Source organism: Harpia harpyja, chromosome 7 (assembly GCF_026419915.1).
Source record: "Harpia harpyja isolate bHarHar1 chromosome 7, bHarHar1 primary haplotype, whole genome shotgun sequence".
NCBI lineage: Eukaryota > Metazoa > Chordata > Aves > Accipitriformes > Accipitridae > Harpia > Harpia harpyja.
The window spans coordinates 38,739,983-38,757,048 of NC_068946.1; the positions used below are offsets into that span (position 1 = coordinate 38,739,983).

General features: G+C 39.6%; 1 protein-coding gene across 2 annotated transcripts in view; it reads left to right on the forward strand.

Annotated features, from left to right (window-relative positions):
- The first annotated feature begins 7,615 nt into the window (after positions 1-7,615).
- The window catches only part of ITGB6 (integrin subunit beta 6), a 35,906-nt gene continuing 26,455 nt past the window's right edge, over positions 7,616-17,066 (forward strand). The window contains exons 1-8 of one of the 2 annotated variants that reach the window (XM_052793321.1): positions 7,616-7,641; positions 8,092-8,168; positions 8,911-8,990; positions 11,726-11,930; positions 12,843-13,089; positions 13,962-14,127; positions 14,668-14,829; positions 15,569-15,664. In XM_052793321.1, coding sequence (XP_052649281.1) covers positions 8,108-8,168; positions 8,911-8,990; positions 11,726-11,930; positions 12,843-13,089; positions 13,962-14,127; positions 14,668-14,829; positions 15,569-15,664 — 1,017 coding nt within the window. In that variant the 5' untranslated portion in view covers positions 7,616-7,641; positions 8,092-8,107. Of the gene's footprint in view, positions 7,642-7,963; positions 8,169-8,910; positions 8,991-11,725; positions 11,931-12,842; positions 13,090-13,961; positions 14,128-14,667; positions 14,830-15,568; positions 15,665-17,066 lie in introns of those variants that run through there. The other variant, XM_052793320.1, reaches the window with a different exon arrangement.

Here is a 17,066-nt window from a genome sequence, read left to right on the forward strand (position 1 = left end):
GAACAAACCGCTGTAGGTGAGGATATCACAGTAAAATGGAACTTATTTCTTTGCAAATTGGATAATGCAGAATTCACCTGGGTCTTGCATATACCATAAAGATGAGTAGAGCCACATCTGATTTGACTCTCTGCCAGAGAGATAAACAGTCTGTGTATTCTTATAGTGGATTTTGATAAGTTTATTAACACAGCTGTGTAAGGTGGAAAGACATGTTTTCAGCATCTATGAGATCCTTTGCAGTGTTGTGCCCTCTAGTTTGTGCTATTGTGGCATTAGTGGTTTTTTTAATTTCTGTTAATGAATTTATTTATTGGTTCAGGTAGAAAGTGTGACTCTATGGCCTCCTGTGACATATTGACATGCTACAAAATATTAAGAATTACATTTTTTAAAAATTGTTTTAAAATTATGGCAATTCTGTGTGCTAAGTGTTCAACCAAAGCATGGTAATGAGGTTGCAAACTTATGAGAGAAGAAGCATAAGATATCAGTGGATCAAATATTATCGATAGTATTTACATGATCAATCATTTTGAACTCCTGGAAAACATTGTCAGGGAAAATCTGCCCTGCCTTATCAGCCAAAATATACCTGAAATTGATTTAGTTGGTTTTATTTTTGTTTAGAGATGGTTCTATTTACATGTTCTTTGTCCTGCATGGTTTTAGTTTGATATATAATATCAACAGATTTTACCAGTTCTTTAGGAAGAATTGTAGAAACACTAATCTTTGTATTTAAGGTTGTTTTTCCAATGTTTCTGTTTAAATGTGAGCTGACAATGTTGGTTTATATTTCCTTCCTCTTATTTTCATAAGAAACATGTACATAGCAATAAGGTAAGGTATGCAAAATACAATAATAATTTATACTGACAAAGACATCAGAAACGATTTCTGACATTTCAGAATCACGTAACTGAGCTTATAGCAAAGACACTAGAAGTAATGTTCTGTTTACTGTGACAAGACAGGAATTTAAAAAAAGCATGCTAACAAAAAATTATAACTCTAATACAACATAAATGACCAAATTGTTTCACAAAGGTATGATCATCTCCAAATGTTCTTACCTATGTAGCAAGGCAAAATATTGCTAAAAGGTAGTAGGCCAGTTAGTATCTGAAGACCTTTATACCTCTAAGCTTTAAAGTAGTAACTTCTCTACTCCAGAAGAGCAGAGTAGCCATAAGATGGCAGCACCCTGCACAAAGAGCTCCTGAAACCCTAAATTCGGTTCTTTTCCCAGAAAGAGCTTGCACCCACTGGCGGGAGCGAGTGGCCCAAATGCTGTGTGTCTGTAAATAGAAACCACGCTGGCCAAGTTCAGAATAGCTCCTGGAAAGCTTCAGAAATGTGGCTGGTTTCAGGCAGTGCCTGAGCCCATTTTCCTCAGTTTTTAGCAGCTGTTTGGGTGCTTAGCTAAACATCCTTATCTTTTGGTTATTCTAGATTAACCTTATTCAAACCCCGTGTTTCAGCAAAGCACTGGGCTTCTGTAGGTCTAAGTACAGCAAGGTCAACTATAAGTTAAATTCATTTTCTGTGTGTAAGACCAGAGTGGAATTACTTTTTACAAGTGATTTAGTTCAAGCTCAGTAGTTTAGACTTTACATCTGGATAACTCAGGCCTGAATACATCGTGTTTACATAAGCCTACCGGCTTCAAAAGTCAGTCCTCCCTCTGCACCGTTGCCTAGCCCAGCCTGCTGCAGGACTGAGCTAAAGCTTTGTGTTTGTCCTGGTGCCGCTGCAACCTGCCTGTCTCGGGACTGCCTTTGGCCCTTCTGTGACGGGGGCAGCAGGTCCAGCCTGCACTCGGCATTGATCTGAAGGGAGTAAGTTACAGAAAGCCCTTCAGCTGAAGCACAGGAGGTCTGAGGCGTTGTAGAGGCAGTGCTCAGTGCAGTTCCTGCCGTAAGCCTCGCACCAGCACTGAATGGAGGTGCTTGCTCTGGTGCCCCAGCACCAGGCTTTTATAGCACAAGGAGAACAAGGTGTACCATGTAACTGCAAAAAAGCAAACAGAAACTGAGGCCAGATTGGATAGGCTGTGTGGAAATCCCTGGCGTGGTTGGAGAGCTGCAGGCTGGCTGGCTTGCAGTCCCGCTTGAATGCAACATGATTTTCCCACTGATTCCACCTGAGCCCTTCTGCAGTTCGGAGGTTTGATTATTTCGCTTTGAGTGTGAGAGTGTATTCAAATCTGAAAAGCAAACAAATCTTTCAGGGTGCTCACCCATGCGAAGGAAACTGTGAAGGAAACCAAGGACAAAGGTTTGCTCACGCCCTCGGCTGGAACCAGCTGGGTCAGAGCTGTGGGCAAGGTAAATACGAGTTGAAAACACCCTGGGTTGCCTGCCTGCTGTTCATTGCACAGTTGGTGAGCAATTCCTCCTTATTCCTCCTCTTCCTCTCTGTTTGTTCAGAGGTAAGTTGTTGACTTCACTCCCTGCCCTCATCTAACAGCAGCGCACTGCTCCAGAAACGAGAGGAGACCTGAGCATGAATCATGGCCTGAGTCATGAATTCCCCAACGTCCCGCTTTGCTCAGAGCTGGAGGGGAAAAATTCCTCTCATCTGTGTGGCTCTTTGGCTCCTGTGACCCACTGGAAGGAGATACAGACACCCCTCATCTTCTTCTAAAGCCGCTCTCCATCGTGTGTAGCCGTGCTTGCAAACAACACCCGGAGAGGAGAGTGAGAGAGGCCTTTGCCTTTCCACACACCTGCCCACATCTTGGGTGGGCTCTGTGGCTTACCCTGCACAGCAGTGCTTTGGTCCTAGGTCCCATCCTAATGGGGTGTGGTATTAGTACACCCCAAAACATGGAAGCTGAAGTGAAGCAGCTCAGTCACTGTACGCTCAGATCTTCACTTACCTCAGGGTCCGTGTCGTTTATACAGGACCTGAATGCTTACAGCAGTTTCTTTGGATTGACGCCATTTTCTATTGGAACAATACCTATCTCTCGTCATGCTGATTAACAAAGAGATAGCAAATAGTATCAATTGGCATTTAAAATGTATAAATCCAGATACATTTATTTATTTTACACCGTGATTTGATAGGTAATACTATTGTTTTATAGCTAGAAAAAATTTCAAGGAAAAAAAAAAAAGGTAAAAATTACTGATTAGTCACATTCACCATCACTGCGAATTTCCCCATTAAATACAACTGTTCTTTAGGGATTGTTGCTTCCTCTTTAAATGTTTTTGCCAGCTCTCCCTAAAGTATTGCCAGGACCTATGCTGCAGCAAAAGTAGAGATAGGACAGTCCTGCCAGTATCATTGTGGTATTTGTGTGTGGTTTCTGTCTGTGCTGGATTGCCCTGTTTGCAGGACATTCACATGGCTATGTGGCTACTCAAATCACCTCTAGTTCCTTAGAGATGAATCTAAGTTTTTCAAGCTTGAAAACTTTTTTTCAAGTTTCATTGCTTAGCTAATTGACAGTCATCCTCTGCAACATCTGTCATTGCCGTTCTTTGGAACTGGGTCTGTCAGGCTGCTGAGTATTTCTGGGTAGACTTTTTCCAAAGAGAATGCCTTCCATTTCTGCTGGCCCAAGAGTCCAGAAGCACTTGACTGTGCAGCTACAGAACATGTCTTCTTTGGGAGAAAAGTATTTTAACCACTCATTCTGTACACCTTTGCATATTCTTCAGTTGCTATCTTTTGGGTTAAAAAGTTTGACCAAAACTTTTAAAGTCTGCTTTGATTCCCCATTAGAGATAGTCAGGAGCTTTCTAGGCAGGTTTGATTTGGAAGCCAGCCAGGGAGAGAATAAAGTCACCAGATGTTTCAAATGTAAAGCAACCTGTCTCTGATTTAAAGAGTGTAGTCCTTTGGCTCTTACAGATGCATTGAGGAGGTGAATGCCACTGTATATGATGTAGAGAAAGGAGACCCCACCTCACTGCTTCCAGTCCCACAAAACTCTCTGGTGAAGGGCAAAAAGAGAAAAATGTTTTCTGAAGTGCAGGAGACACTTCTCCCCACCTTTGTAAATATTCAGAGAACTGTCTCAGCCTGTGGGACATTCAGACTTTAAATTGCTCTGTATTCTTCCAGGCTTTCAGGGTGAGAGTGGGTATGAGAAGAACATTGGGAAATAAGAGCTGGGTTGTGTGTGGGGCCAAGAGATCACTTACAAGAATTCCTCTTCCATATGGATAGCTCTCCAGCTCCTAATTAAAAGAGATTTTCCTTGCTCTGATGAGCTTTGGACATGCCGATCTCTTACGTTGACTGATAAGCTTTCACTGGAGCTAACATGCCTCCTCTTCCAGGTTTTGTCTAGCACAAAACGAACTAATTGTTGTTTTCCCTTGGGCTGGTCTCTCTGTATGTGTAATTCTGCTACATCAGTTCATACCCTATTTCAAGGAGAGGCTGGTATTTTTTCTAAAATGAAGTAATTTTTAGATTTGAATGAGCCAATGGTGAGGCATGCTTCTGTAGGCAAACACTTCCCATTCTGGAACCTTTACAGACCCATCCCCAGGCTGAATTGTGGATTCAGCTCAGTGTGCCGGAAAAGATACAGCATTGTTCTAGATAAAAAACCCCCACTATTATTAATGAAATGCAACTTGAGTCTAATGTTTTTTAGTTTATCTCTTATTCCCTGTCCCCAACATTAGCTTTCTTTCTTTCTGTACCTCAATATTCAACGTTTGTTACTTGCCAGTGAATTTTTTAAAGGTTGATTGGATGAACAGACTATCTTCCTGTGCTATCTTTGTGTATTGTAAGTGCCAGGTATGGGGGAAAATGCACTAAAGATTTTATCCTATACAAATTTTATTATCTTTTAAAGAACAACAGACTTGCATTGTTCAGCATTGCCCATACTGAAAGATAAACAGCTGTTTTCTGTTCTGATGTGTCATTATAAAACCGTAACCTTGATTTAACTGAGACCAGGATTTGCTGCAAAATGAGTATGTAGTGGCTGATGAAAACAATAATAATTGTATTCTGTCTGTACTATAAACTATCTTTTTGTTACATCTCATTGAATTGATGCCTCTAATTTGGGTGAACGAAACAAGTCTCGGTCTTACAAACCTTGTAAAGAAGTCAAACCAAGCAATGTCAGGACCCCAAAGGCTTTTACACATCCTCCCCACATCTGTGTGGCTACTCCGGGTTGTGATTTGGCTCTTCTAACATGTGTGATAGTTAAAGCCAATAAAGCATGAAATTAGTAAAGGAATTTCCCGGTCAACTTACCTTTAGATACTACACAAGATATTAGGTGATGTTTCAAAACAAGAATCAGCTTCCTGCCTGGGTTTTCTTGCCTTGCCCAAGATCTACTCTTGGTATGTGCTGTCTCCCTTCCTGGACCTCTCTTAACCTCCTGTGCCCTGTCAGTGAGTTTTTTATTCCTGCTCCGTCCAGTCTTGTGAGCTTCTCATTGTGTGAGTTTTTAAAAATCAAAACCGACCTTGATTTTTCTCTTTTTTTTTTCTGTGTGTTTTTGTTGTTGTTTGTTCTGCTATTCTCTTTTCTTTCTCTGTTCTCTCCAGACAATCTGGGGAGGTCTGTTCTTAATAATTTGCAGAAACTTAGTTATTTTATTCAGGTAAGACCTTACTCAGATAGTCTTTGGCAGCCATCCCATTCAGAGGCAGGCACTTAGCCTCCAGTCATGCTGTCCTTGCCAACACCTATATAAAATATTACCACACAAGCAAATGGGGAGCTGATAATATCAAACAGAATTTGTAAGTTTTATGTAGGCTATATTATTCATTCTCTCTACACTAAAAAGTTTGATATCTTGAATCTAAGAGTAAGCATTTGCTAATTGCCAGCTGTTCAGCTGGCTGGTCCTTAATCTGGGACGCTGCTGGTGTCTGATACATTTTGGTGGCTGAAGGACTGCCACCAAGTCCTTTGAGCACATGCTTTGAAGCATTGATATATTACCAGGTGCTAGTTAGAGCTACAAAGTGACCTTCTACATGGAAAGGGAAAGCACTGGGTTTTGGAGCTCCGCAAGGCTGTAGAGATAGCAACGATATTAAAGGACATGTACACAAATATAAATTAAAAACAGGGAAATGAGATGTTTTGGATGGCACTTACAGGAGGATTTTTTTCTTAGTATGAGCAAACATTTTGAGTCCACTTCTTTGTGACCTTACGTAGTTACAGACAGTGTCCTCACAGGGTTGCGTCTTCACCAGCTGAGGGAACATAATCTAATCGATGCTTTTTTCATGCCACAGGAAATTGCTGTAGCTGAACAAATGCCTTACAAAGGACGCTCCAAGGTATAGAAAGCAGTTGAAGGAGGCTTAGGAATGTTGTTGTAAATAGAAACATTAAGATGCAGTTCCACAGCAGCTTAAGCTGGGCTAAATTCAGCCTAATGTATTCCCACCTTTCCTGCCAACTCTGCCTGTCTTTCCTCGGCACTCACTCCGGACTGGGCAGCCACACAGTTCAAGGGACCCACCCAGGTGAAAAGTAGCCTGCCGCCTTCCCCACGGAAGGTGACTGGATTTTAACTGGACCAGTTTGAATCAGCTCACTCTTTGTTTGGACATGAGTACTGGTAGGAGCGAAGGGGTGGGAACACAAGGGCAGAGCAAAGGTAGGCTTGACGTAATTCAGCTTGAGCTGCTATGAAACTACCCATAGACTGTGTAAATACTAGTAAAATCGGATGCGCCTGTGAATATTTCCAGGCACTAGAATGAGATTGTCTTTGCTATTAAACTGTTAAAATGCTCCCTGGCATGAATTTGACCTCTTCCAATTAACACTCTCTGCAAACAATTTCTGGACACAATTTGGTTGCTAGAGTGGTCCCAATAGGCAATTTGCAAGCATAAACTCCGGTCTTTCTGTGCCAGTTGGCCTCAATGCCCAGGAATGTTTCCAGGCATGTCGAGTTTAACTAGTATAGACCCATCCCTACTGTCACATCCTGCCCCAAGATTGCAGCTACCACCAGCCTGAAAAGGGAGGTCTGATCCTGCCAGTTCTCTTGGTGAGAGCAACCTAGTCCTTATCAGCTAACTTTGGTAGGATTTCTGACTGCAGAAAAAAAGGATACGTGTTTTCAGGCCAGCAACACAACTGATGAAATTATAATTTTATGCTGCACTGTGTAGAGTCTGTTGCAAACCCTTATGATAAGAGAGGGCTTGTCCTCAACAAATCATTTTCAAAACAGACAATAGCAGAGCATAAAAGATGGGAAGAGATGAAATCTACAAATAAGAATTTTTATTTCCTTTTAATAAGGTTGTAAGAAATGCATATTTTGCCTTCATTCCAGGTTGGGGAGGGGGGGAAGAGATAGCGACGACTTGTTATATTGGTAGAATATTTGGCCACTTATTACAGAGAGTTAAAGCTGACATGATTTTTTTTCCAAGTCAGTTGCAGAACTGGGAGTGCAATTATTCCTACTTCTACACATTAATAAAATGCACAACTGCAGCATTTCCTTCTCAGTTTGCAATGTTAATAAAATAAATGTATCTTGAATTGCTGAAGCCAGTTCCTCGATTATAATAAGTCATTGCTTTTTGGTTTTTTTTCACAGTTGCCTTTACAAGTTTCCCTCCACATCAGGAAATCTGAAAAAATGGGATTTTTACATCTCTCCAGGTATAGTCACTTGGCAATCGTAATGATCCATCTACCTAACACACTCCCTCAGGGAACAATTAAAGGCATTATTTTAGAGGAGCCTTTTAAGAGTTGCTGTAGATATGAAATCCCGCTCTCTTGGCTGGGTTGCTCTAGGACCCAGAGTGACTGGGATTGACAGAAATCTTCACCTGAATGAATTTTCCCCTTATACCTTATAAGGAGTCCAGGAAAACAAGGAAGTGATAACCATGTTCACGTTACTTTATGCACAGCTTGTTCTCTTTACCTGCCCAGGTAGCCCTTGTTTTCACTTTTACTCATGGTCTGTCCTGGTAGGGTTGAAGTTTCCTCGCAATCCGGTGTAGGTGACATCTGAAAACATACCCTCCAGGAATGTATGATTTTTACGACATTCTACCTTTACGCGGATGATAATTAACACGCTAATATTTTTTTGTCACGCAGCCAGCACTGAAAACGAATGGGGATTGAATTGCTTTGCCTCTGTTTCCTCTTTCTGCAAAGAAATAACTATGTGCAAGGTAAGGGTCAGGGGTAGGGAGATCCATTTCAAAACCATTTTTGCATTGTTTCTTGCTTGAAGTTGACATGAAATAGCTTTCTGTCTTCTGTATTTAATCATTCCTTTCTGTCTGATGACTTTTTTTTTTTGACAGACTGCTGTAGGGCTACCCTGCAAATTCATGTAAGATTCATGTGGTCATTACATAGCACAACATGTATGAGACAAATGGGTGTTTGAGCAATTTTGATTATACTAATCACTGTTTGATCTGCTCAGAAACTTAATACTATACATGTGACTGAGTGTTTTGCTGGTACGTGCACAATAAATTAAAATCATATCAGGTATCTACAGACCTGAGTGAAGCAATTTTAAGCATATAGAGTGAACGTAAATCTGTTCTTTTAACATCCCTGATTATGTTGGAAATGTCTTACCTGCACCATACCAGAAACACACATAACACTTTATCAGGTGCGCTGGAGAAAACAAGTAACGTGTTCTCAGTGAATGCCATCCATAAAGCATGCAAAAGTAAGTATGTTAATTGGCAGCAATTGTGGGATTTGAATTTTTATTAGAGAGTTAATCTTCTACCAATAGAAATACCATTATGAAGGAATTCTATCAATAATCCTAAATATGGCTAAATGTGTGCATTTTTCACCTCCAACATTCTCTAAATGACAAGATTTTTCATAAATTGAATGATTAAACACATTATTAATAGTCTTTTATCTTCTTGGATTTAAATTTAGGGACCTGTTCTCAGGAAAGTGCAGTGACTTGTGAAGATTGTTTGCTTTCTGGACCACACTGCGCTTGGTGTTTTCAAGAGGTAGAGTAAATGATACAAAAAAATTTCAAAGTAAGACTTGAAGTGTTTGTAGTAGCTCTGAGTGATGAAGTATTGACTTAATTGGGTCAGCCCGTGGTTTTGTAATGCATGCAAGCGCTTAGTGAAGACTTCCTGGGGATCAAAAGTGGAATTCAATCTAGACTTTATTATTCATTGTTATTTTTTAAAAAACCAATCTTCCTCATGTAAGGCAGTGTTATTAGAGGGGCTCAGGTCATCAGCCTGAGGGCTGACTCACCCACAGTGCTGATGATGAAGCACCAGACATCAAGTCAGAGACCAGACTGCATCTTACATATTACATGCCAAGCCAGACAGTGTAAACAGAAGGTGCTCCAGTCAGTTTGCATATACAAATGGTTAATCTGTGGTTGATTTTAAGTATGATGATAGTGTCAGTTTTATAATTTGTATGATATAGGTGTGTTTTGGCTAAAACATTGGGCTTAAAAAAAAAAAAATCTGGATTTGTTTCCTATATATCTGTTGCAGACTTTCTGTGTAACCCTGGGCAAGTCACTTAACATCTTTGCTTTTAAAACTTTCACTGGTAAATGATGCTAAATAATATCTCCCTACTTCACAGTAAATATTCTAGGTCTTAGTTCATTAATGTTAGCAAGATAGTCAGCTATCACAGTTAAAAACTTGCCAGAAATAATAGAGAAATAAAATAAGTCTTTTTCATGATAGTTTCTGATTTACACCTTTGCTGTTAAAAGTATTTCTTGCTTTTTTGAATAGCAAAATGATACCTAAGATGGGACTAACATGCTGCTTTATGAAGTAGCTGACAAAGACCAAACAGCACTTTTTTTAAAAATAAGTTTGCTAAAAATAATATAGCAGTTTGCAAAAAATGTTACTATGGGAAAAAAACCCCACCCATATTAGTGTGTTTGCAGTAGTTTTTATGTTTGTACTTAACAACCAAAACAGGATTTTCTTGAAATGAAATTTGATCATGTAATTTTGACTACTGCCATGTATTTTCAGAAAGCAAAAATGAAACACAATTTATTGATTTAAAAAAAAACACAACTGTGGAACTATTGAAAACTTCAGAGTAGTAAAAATGATTTTTTTCTTTGTTCAGAGGCTCATTCACTTGTTTGCTACAGAACAATACATCAAGAGTGTAAAAGACGTAGCAGCTTTAGTGTCAGAGTAAACACAAGTGCCTCCAAAGAAACCACTGTTTTCTGTAGGATAAAAACACAACTTGTAATTGTATTTGAAATATGAGTTTGCCTCTTCACACATGTTTTGAAAAGCCAGCAACTCAAAGTGTGTAACTAAAGGAGATGATATGGATCTCCCTGTGAAAGTTTTATAATGGTACGTGATCTTTATGTGCACTGTATTCAAGAAGCAGTTGGCGAGAGCTTCGCCTGAGCAAAGACATCAGATTTGGTCTGAAGAATAATAAACCACTGTTCCCATCAGGTGTCTCAACATGGCTTCCACCAAACTGCATAAAATCACTGATAACTTTCAGGCATGAAGGGTGACATTTTGGTGGAAAGAAGGGTCCCAATTCTGGTTTTAATAGGTTTAAAGTAAATCTGGTTTGCTTTGGATGGAAAGTTTTTCAGTGACTGGATTCAGAGAATATTTGTGGCTTAATGGCTGAACCCCAGGTTGCTTGTCCAAATCCAGGAGAAAAGGGCAGCCCCGTGGTATGGGCCCATGACCATCAGCCAGGAATTGAATGTTTTGGTGCCGGTTCTGCCAGGCATTGCCCAGGTTTTGGTGAAAAGGTCTTGCAGGCCAGAGCAGTTTCCAGTTCAGGAGGCAGCTGCCTGATTTTGAGGATCTAAACTCTAGACATAGCTCTAGGAAATGGCAATAAGGCACAGAAGCCTCTTTGTGAAACTAACCATTAACTTCACGGCTACGGGGGGATAGTACCTACCCTGCATCAGTGTTGTGGAAAGGAATGCATATCAAGTGCTTTGAAATGAGTAACAAAAATAAACTGCAAGCTATCCAACTGATACTGGTAGGCTTGTGATTTCCTCTGGATGGGAGAAGGTCAGGTAGGACACTGGGACAAACATAACCAGAAAGACATGGGCATGCCAGGAGCCCCACTGGTGCTGGGGACCGAGGGAGGGAGGCTGGGGTGCTTGCTGGGCACCAGGCAGAGTAACAAGGAATTGCTACCTGCTTTAGGGAACACATTAAATAAGTGTTGAGGAGAAAGAGTAGGTCAGAAAAAAGCAGTGAACACTGGGTACTGCACCATCAGTTTGTCACAAAATTTGTAGGAGTTTATTATCTACGAGACCTATTCTGTTGTTAAATGATGTTGTTCCATCAGCAGTTCAAAACTGTTTAGGAAAGATTGATGAATTTGCGGCATAATCCTGTAATAGAAAAACCAGGGGCTCATAGGGGTTTTGTGTTATCATTCCCAGTACTGCGAGAAGCCAAATGCAGTGAGTGGCACAATTCCCATTCCCCAACAATAGAGCAGTTTCTCCCAGGATACCAAATCGGTGTAAGTTACATTAATTATACACCTGTGTGACATGATCCATGAAGGGCAAATTTAGATTTCTGTGCCTCCTAGATCTCTTTCTGCACTAGTTTGCACTAACTTGCACCTTTTCTTCTGTTCCCTGCATGGGAATGACCTTTCATCAGCCAGGTGCTGGTGGCTGGTCAGTAAATACATTTAACTCATCCCTTCCTTCTCCCGTTTGCTTTAGAATTACACAGACTCAGCTGGAATTCATGGGAGGTGTGATACCCCAGAAAACCTTTTGTCAAAAGGATGCCAGTTGAATTTGATTGAATTTCCCGTTTCAGAAGTAGAAATTCACAGAAACAAGCCCCTAACACTAGTGACCCAGAAGAACAATTCTGATGTCACACAGATTTCTCCTCAAAAATTAACTCTAAGGCTGCGACCAGGTAAGTCACTCAGTTCATAGATGTGGGGATGTTTTTTTTCAGCCAATTTGATATACTGAAGCTTCTCAGACTGAATGGTCTAAAAAAATCTTAATAGAATCAAGATAAAAAACCTGTGTTGAGTCCAAAATTATTTGTTGATGCATCAGATGAAAACTAGGTTTGACTGAGTTCAAAATACTTTCAGAAGTGCAGGGTACATCATAAAAGTAAGGATATATTTTTTTAGTTCTTTTATTCTCTTGCTATTGAGGTGGCAGGGAGAGAATGGAACCCCAGCCCTACTCCTATGCCTCTCCCCTGCAGGTCTGGCAAACAGCGTATCTCAGAGGCAGCATAAAATCTTGCTTTGAGGATTTACGAGGTACCAGTGACATTTATGGAAACACTCTAGACTTACTTTGGGGTCCTTGAGATATGAATTTTTCCTGGAGAAAATTTGGAATAAAGAAACATACAAGACACCCAGTTAGGTCATATTGTTGTTGGAACTGAGAATAAAACCTGTGTGTACACTCTGGTTTTCTTTAAATTTCTAAAGTACATGGTATGTCCCATAAGTGCTACCTTTAGTTTTAATTAGCTTCATATCTAAATTTTCTAAAGCTGCATATTGCTGAAATGAATTTATCATATTTTTTCAAATTATAGCAATCAGTTGTAACTCTCTGTTTATGGCTCTACTGAAGAATAGTTTAGAAAAGAAGAACTAGAACTGCTTTTAATCTTTCAGACCCCTGTTTGAGATTTTTGTTGACAGAGAATTTCTGAAGCTATTTTGTTAATTCTACTGGTGGTTTAAAATACTAGATAATTTTCACCATATATGTAAGTTTATGAAGAGATTGGCATTACTCATAACTTCTGTGTAGAAGTGCTAATATGTATCCCATTTTCCCATGACCTTAATAGGACATGAAGAAACAATACAGATCAAGGTCCGCCAAACTGAAGATTATCCAATTGATCTCTATTACCTCATGGATCTTTCCGCCTCCATGGATGATGATCTGAATACAATCAAAGAACTGGGTTCAACTCTTTCTAAAGAAATGTCAAAACTGACAAGCAACTTCAGACTGGGGTTTGGATCTTTTGTTGAAAAACCAGTTTCACCATTTATCAAAACTACAGCTGCAGAAATAAACAACCCTTGCAGGTAGGCAGGGAAAATACGTACATCTGTCTGCATGCCAACATTAAATCATAATATTAATCTTTAGGATAAAATTCAATTCAGCAGCCTCACTGGAACCTCTGCCCTCTTCCAGCTGTAAATGAGTCAGGCTGGGAAACAAGATTTGTTTCTTTTAGTTTTGCACTCTGATCATTACTCTGTTGAGTCTTATGTTATTTGGAGAGAGGAATCTGGGAGTGATTCATTTTTTAGCTTTTGCTGCTAATTACAGATGTGCTTAAGGGGTTAACAGGCATGCGGAATAATTATGTATTTTTCTTTAATTTGCTAGAATATACATATATATATAAGAATTTTATGACATTGCTATACTAAGCAGGTGCAAACTCAAACCCAACACAGAATAGCAGTTTCATTTACCGATCAGTGTTGTTTTCCTGGGTTTTTTTCTCCCTTAAGGTCTAGCAGTATCCCCCAAACCCAGGCTGCCCTAGCCCTTTCCTAACCTACGTGGAGGAGAAGCTGTGCTCTGCAGCCTGAAGCAGGACTGCAGCAGCTTGGTGGTGCTCTCTGAATGTCATTAAGGGACTACAGATCTTAATGTGCTTCTGAGTATGAAAACAAGGCGCAGCAGGGAGCACGGCAAGGACTGCGCTTTTGTTAACCGGCTGAATTACTCTGCTCTAGGAGGCGTTTCCCAGGCTTTACGCAGATGTGTTTGCATTGCCCACCTCACTGGATGCTCTTTGATTATCTTACATTTTTCACGACATCTGTCTCAGACACAGAAGAGAGATACATAACCAAAAGCGAATCCAGGCAGGCCTGCAAAGTTGCCATTGTAGTGATTTTTCATTCTGTATTATCCATAAACTGTCTCACTTATCTTGTAGAAGTGTACCATACGAGTGCTTACCCACCTTTGGATACAAACATGTTTTGCCACTAACAAATGATGCTGAAAAATTCAATGAAATTGTGAAAGGACAGCGAATCTCTGCTAATATAGACACTCCAGAGGGAGGATTCGATGCAATTATGCAGGCAGCTGTTTGCAAGGTACTTGAAACTTCTAGGTATAATATTAATTATTCTGTATATTTACCACTTCTAGTGTTATATGGTTGTATTTCAAAGCAGCAGATCATTATTTTTCAAGATTTTTTAATGCAGTCCAAGAGCCTCATTAGATTTGTGTGAAAATACTTTTGGCTGTATCAAGTAAAACATGCATATTGCAATATTTTAGTGTTTCTTCTAATTGCCAGGGATAGAAAAACCCCAACTGTATAATTACTGGGTCTGTCTTCTTGATTGTTTTTTCTTTAAATATTTTTCTGTTAACTATGTTTAGAGTAGTAAGCAGATTGACATGAACATGGCCAGCCCATGTTATTAAACACAGGAACGGGGAGACCAAATGTTAGCCAAAGACAATGCAATGAACATCATCTCTTAAGAGATGTTGTGATGTTTTTGACACTCCCTTGAAAATTATTCCCTTCATTTATTTTGACATGCTGTTCTCCAAATCTTTTGCTGCTTTTCTATACTGTAAGTGCAATACAGCCTGCTAAACTAATGTATTTTAAATGACAGGAAAAAATTGGATGGAGGAATGATTCTCTACATTTGCTGGTGTTTGTGAGTGATGCGGATTCCCATTTTGGGATGGACAGTAAACTGGCAGGGATTGTTATTCCTAATGATGGGGACTGTCATTTGGACCACAATAATGAATATTCCATGTCAACTGTTCTGGTAATTTACTATGAATTTTGTACAACTCTCGCATTCTGGAAATTTAAAGACTAACATGAGCAACTTAGAAAATTAATGAAAGTATACCTTTATCACTGAAATGTGTAAAAGTTGGGGAATCCAGATAATTCATGTAATGTATTTTATTTCTAATTGCACATTTCAGTAGAAAGAGAACAGTGTGTTAGTATAGAGTTAGGACAGATTATAACTAGGAAAAAAGAAAGCACAAATCTTTTTCCTGCTCACCAGGAAAACACATAGAACGGGACTGACTAGTATTTCCTTCCTTTCCCTGTAAGGGTGTGTATTCAGGAGGAGTTCAGGAATTTGTAGGACACTGTTCGTGTAGGAGAACCTACTAGCTTAAGATTCAGTGTTCAAAAATACCGAATATATACACTATGGTGTTCAGTGTAGGACAAATACCCAGTTGCTCTGGTGCAGTGTTATTCTTTGGATTATATATATATATATATCACAGATGCTACTGAGCCAAGTGTCCTAGTATGGAGGCTGGTACTGTACGTTTCTCAGAGGGGTTTCCTTAAAAACAACACGAGGAAATTATATACACTATCTTTTATTTTGTATACATGTAGTGCCTAATTATAGTTTATACTATACAGAGAACGCAGTGTTAATTATGATCATTTGGATGTGTGTTTCATGGGAGATAATTAGCAACTGGTTGCACACGAAAAATGGATTGATATGACTCTCTTCTGTTTGCTTGCAGGAGTATCCCACAATTGGACAATTAATTGACAAACTTGTGCAAAACAATGTTCTATTAATTTTTGCTGTAACAAATGAGCAAGTTCACATATATGAGGTGAGCAAACTAAAACGTTCAGTTCACCACTATTTGTTTTAAAGTTCACAACTTCTCACAGCTGATAGAGTAATTCTAGTACTAAGGACTGAATTCTGCAAGATATTTATGTAATAAAAATAGCTAGGAAGTTATATATCAGAGGAAGTCTCTTTTACTTAGGAAGAGCTTCTTCATGTATTGATTTTGATGTTCTTGGGTAGCTCTTAAATTGGATTTCAAGTTGAATCACACTAATATTTTAAGTCAAGGATCGTCAAACTGAGCATCGCTAAACTATTCAATGTAATCACTATGATTAGCCTTTTTGTATTTTATAAGGCTAGAGAAGGACAGTTGAGCCTTTTCTTACTTTTATAAGACAAGAATACATTATGAAAAATACAGTTGTCTTCATGCTCAACTCTGAGATCATGGGGGTTGTTTTTTTCAGCTGACCTGAGAGTTTTATTCATTTTTTCTTTGTTTCTATGTCTCTTTCCAGTGAGACAAATAGGAAACTAGCAACAAGATTAAAAATACAAATCATGATGGACAAAGTCCTCTTCCCTCATGTATCGTTCCTCATGTCTACTGAGGGAAAACACTTCATTACAGGAATTTTTGACATTAGGACTCGCAGATCCTGTTCTGTGAAGTAATTTCCTGCTCTGTGAAGTCATGCCATGGGAAATGGGAGCCAGGAGAGAGGGGAGAGCAGAGGAGCAGTGGTTGTGGATATGCAAAATCCATATTATTAATAAATTGAGTATCATTCATACCTGCAGCTCCATCAGTCACCTGTGCAGGCACCTGTTTTCATCCTCCACAGATAAAAGCCCTCCTGAAGCCCTGTGCTGCTTTTGGCCTGTTGGAAATTCCAGCTGTGAGCTGAGGCAAAGCCACCAACGGCTGCTTAACTGCTTTTTGCAGTGAACATGAGCAAAAGCCCTCTGAGATAAAATAAGAAGGATATTGGCAATTCTTATGTCCTTTTCTGTCCAGTCCTGCTGCTGGGAAGAAATCTTCATATACAAAAAGAAATTCTGCATAAGAACTCAGTGAGGATAATAAGAGGTTTTTCAGCCTAAGCTTGGCTGCCTGGCCACATGCTGCTGCATGAAGGGGGACAAGGGGAGAGAAATTGTGCCTCCAAATTTATTCAGTTTGGTTGACAGGGAGTCAATAAGTGTGATCCTCCTGATACAATAAGCTTGGCTTTCCAAAGGAAAAACCTTTGCACAGCATTCCTCATTAAAAGCCAAAAGTAAAGGACTAAGAAGAAAGGTGCTCCTCCGGTGTGATAACCACATAGAAAATAGGAAAGAAAGAGTAGGGAAAAAGGTCCTATGCTACAGCAGAGAGAGCAGATGGGTCCTTGAGGTACTCACCAGTATGATGGTTTTCTATTTCTATCCTGTGA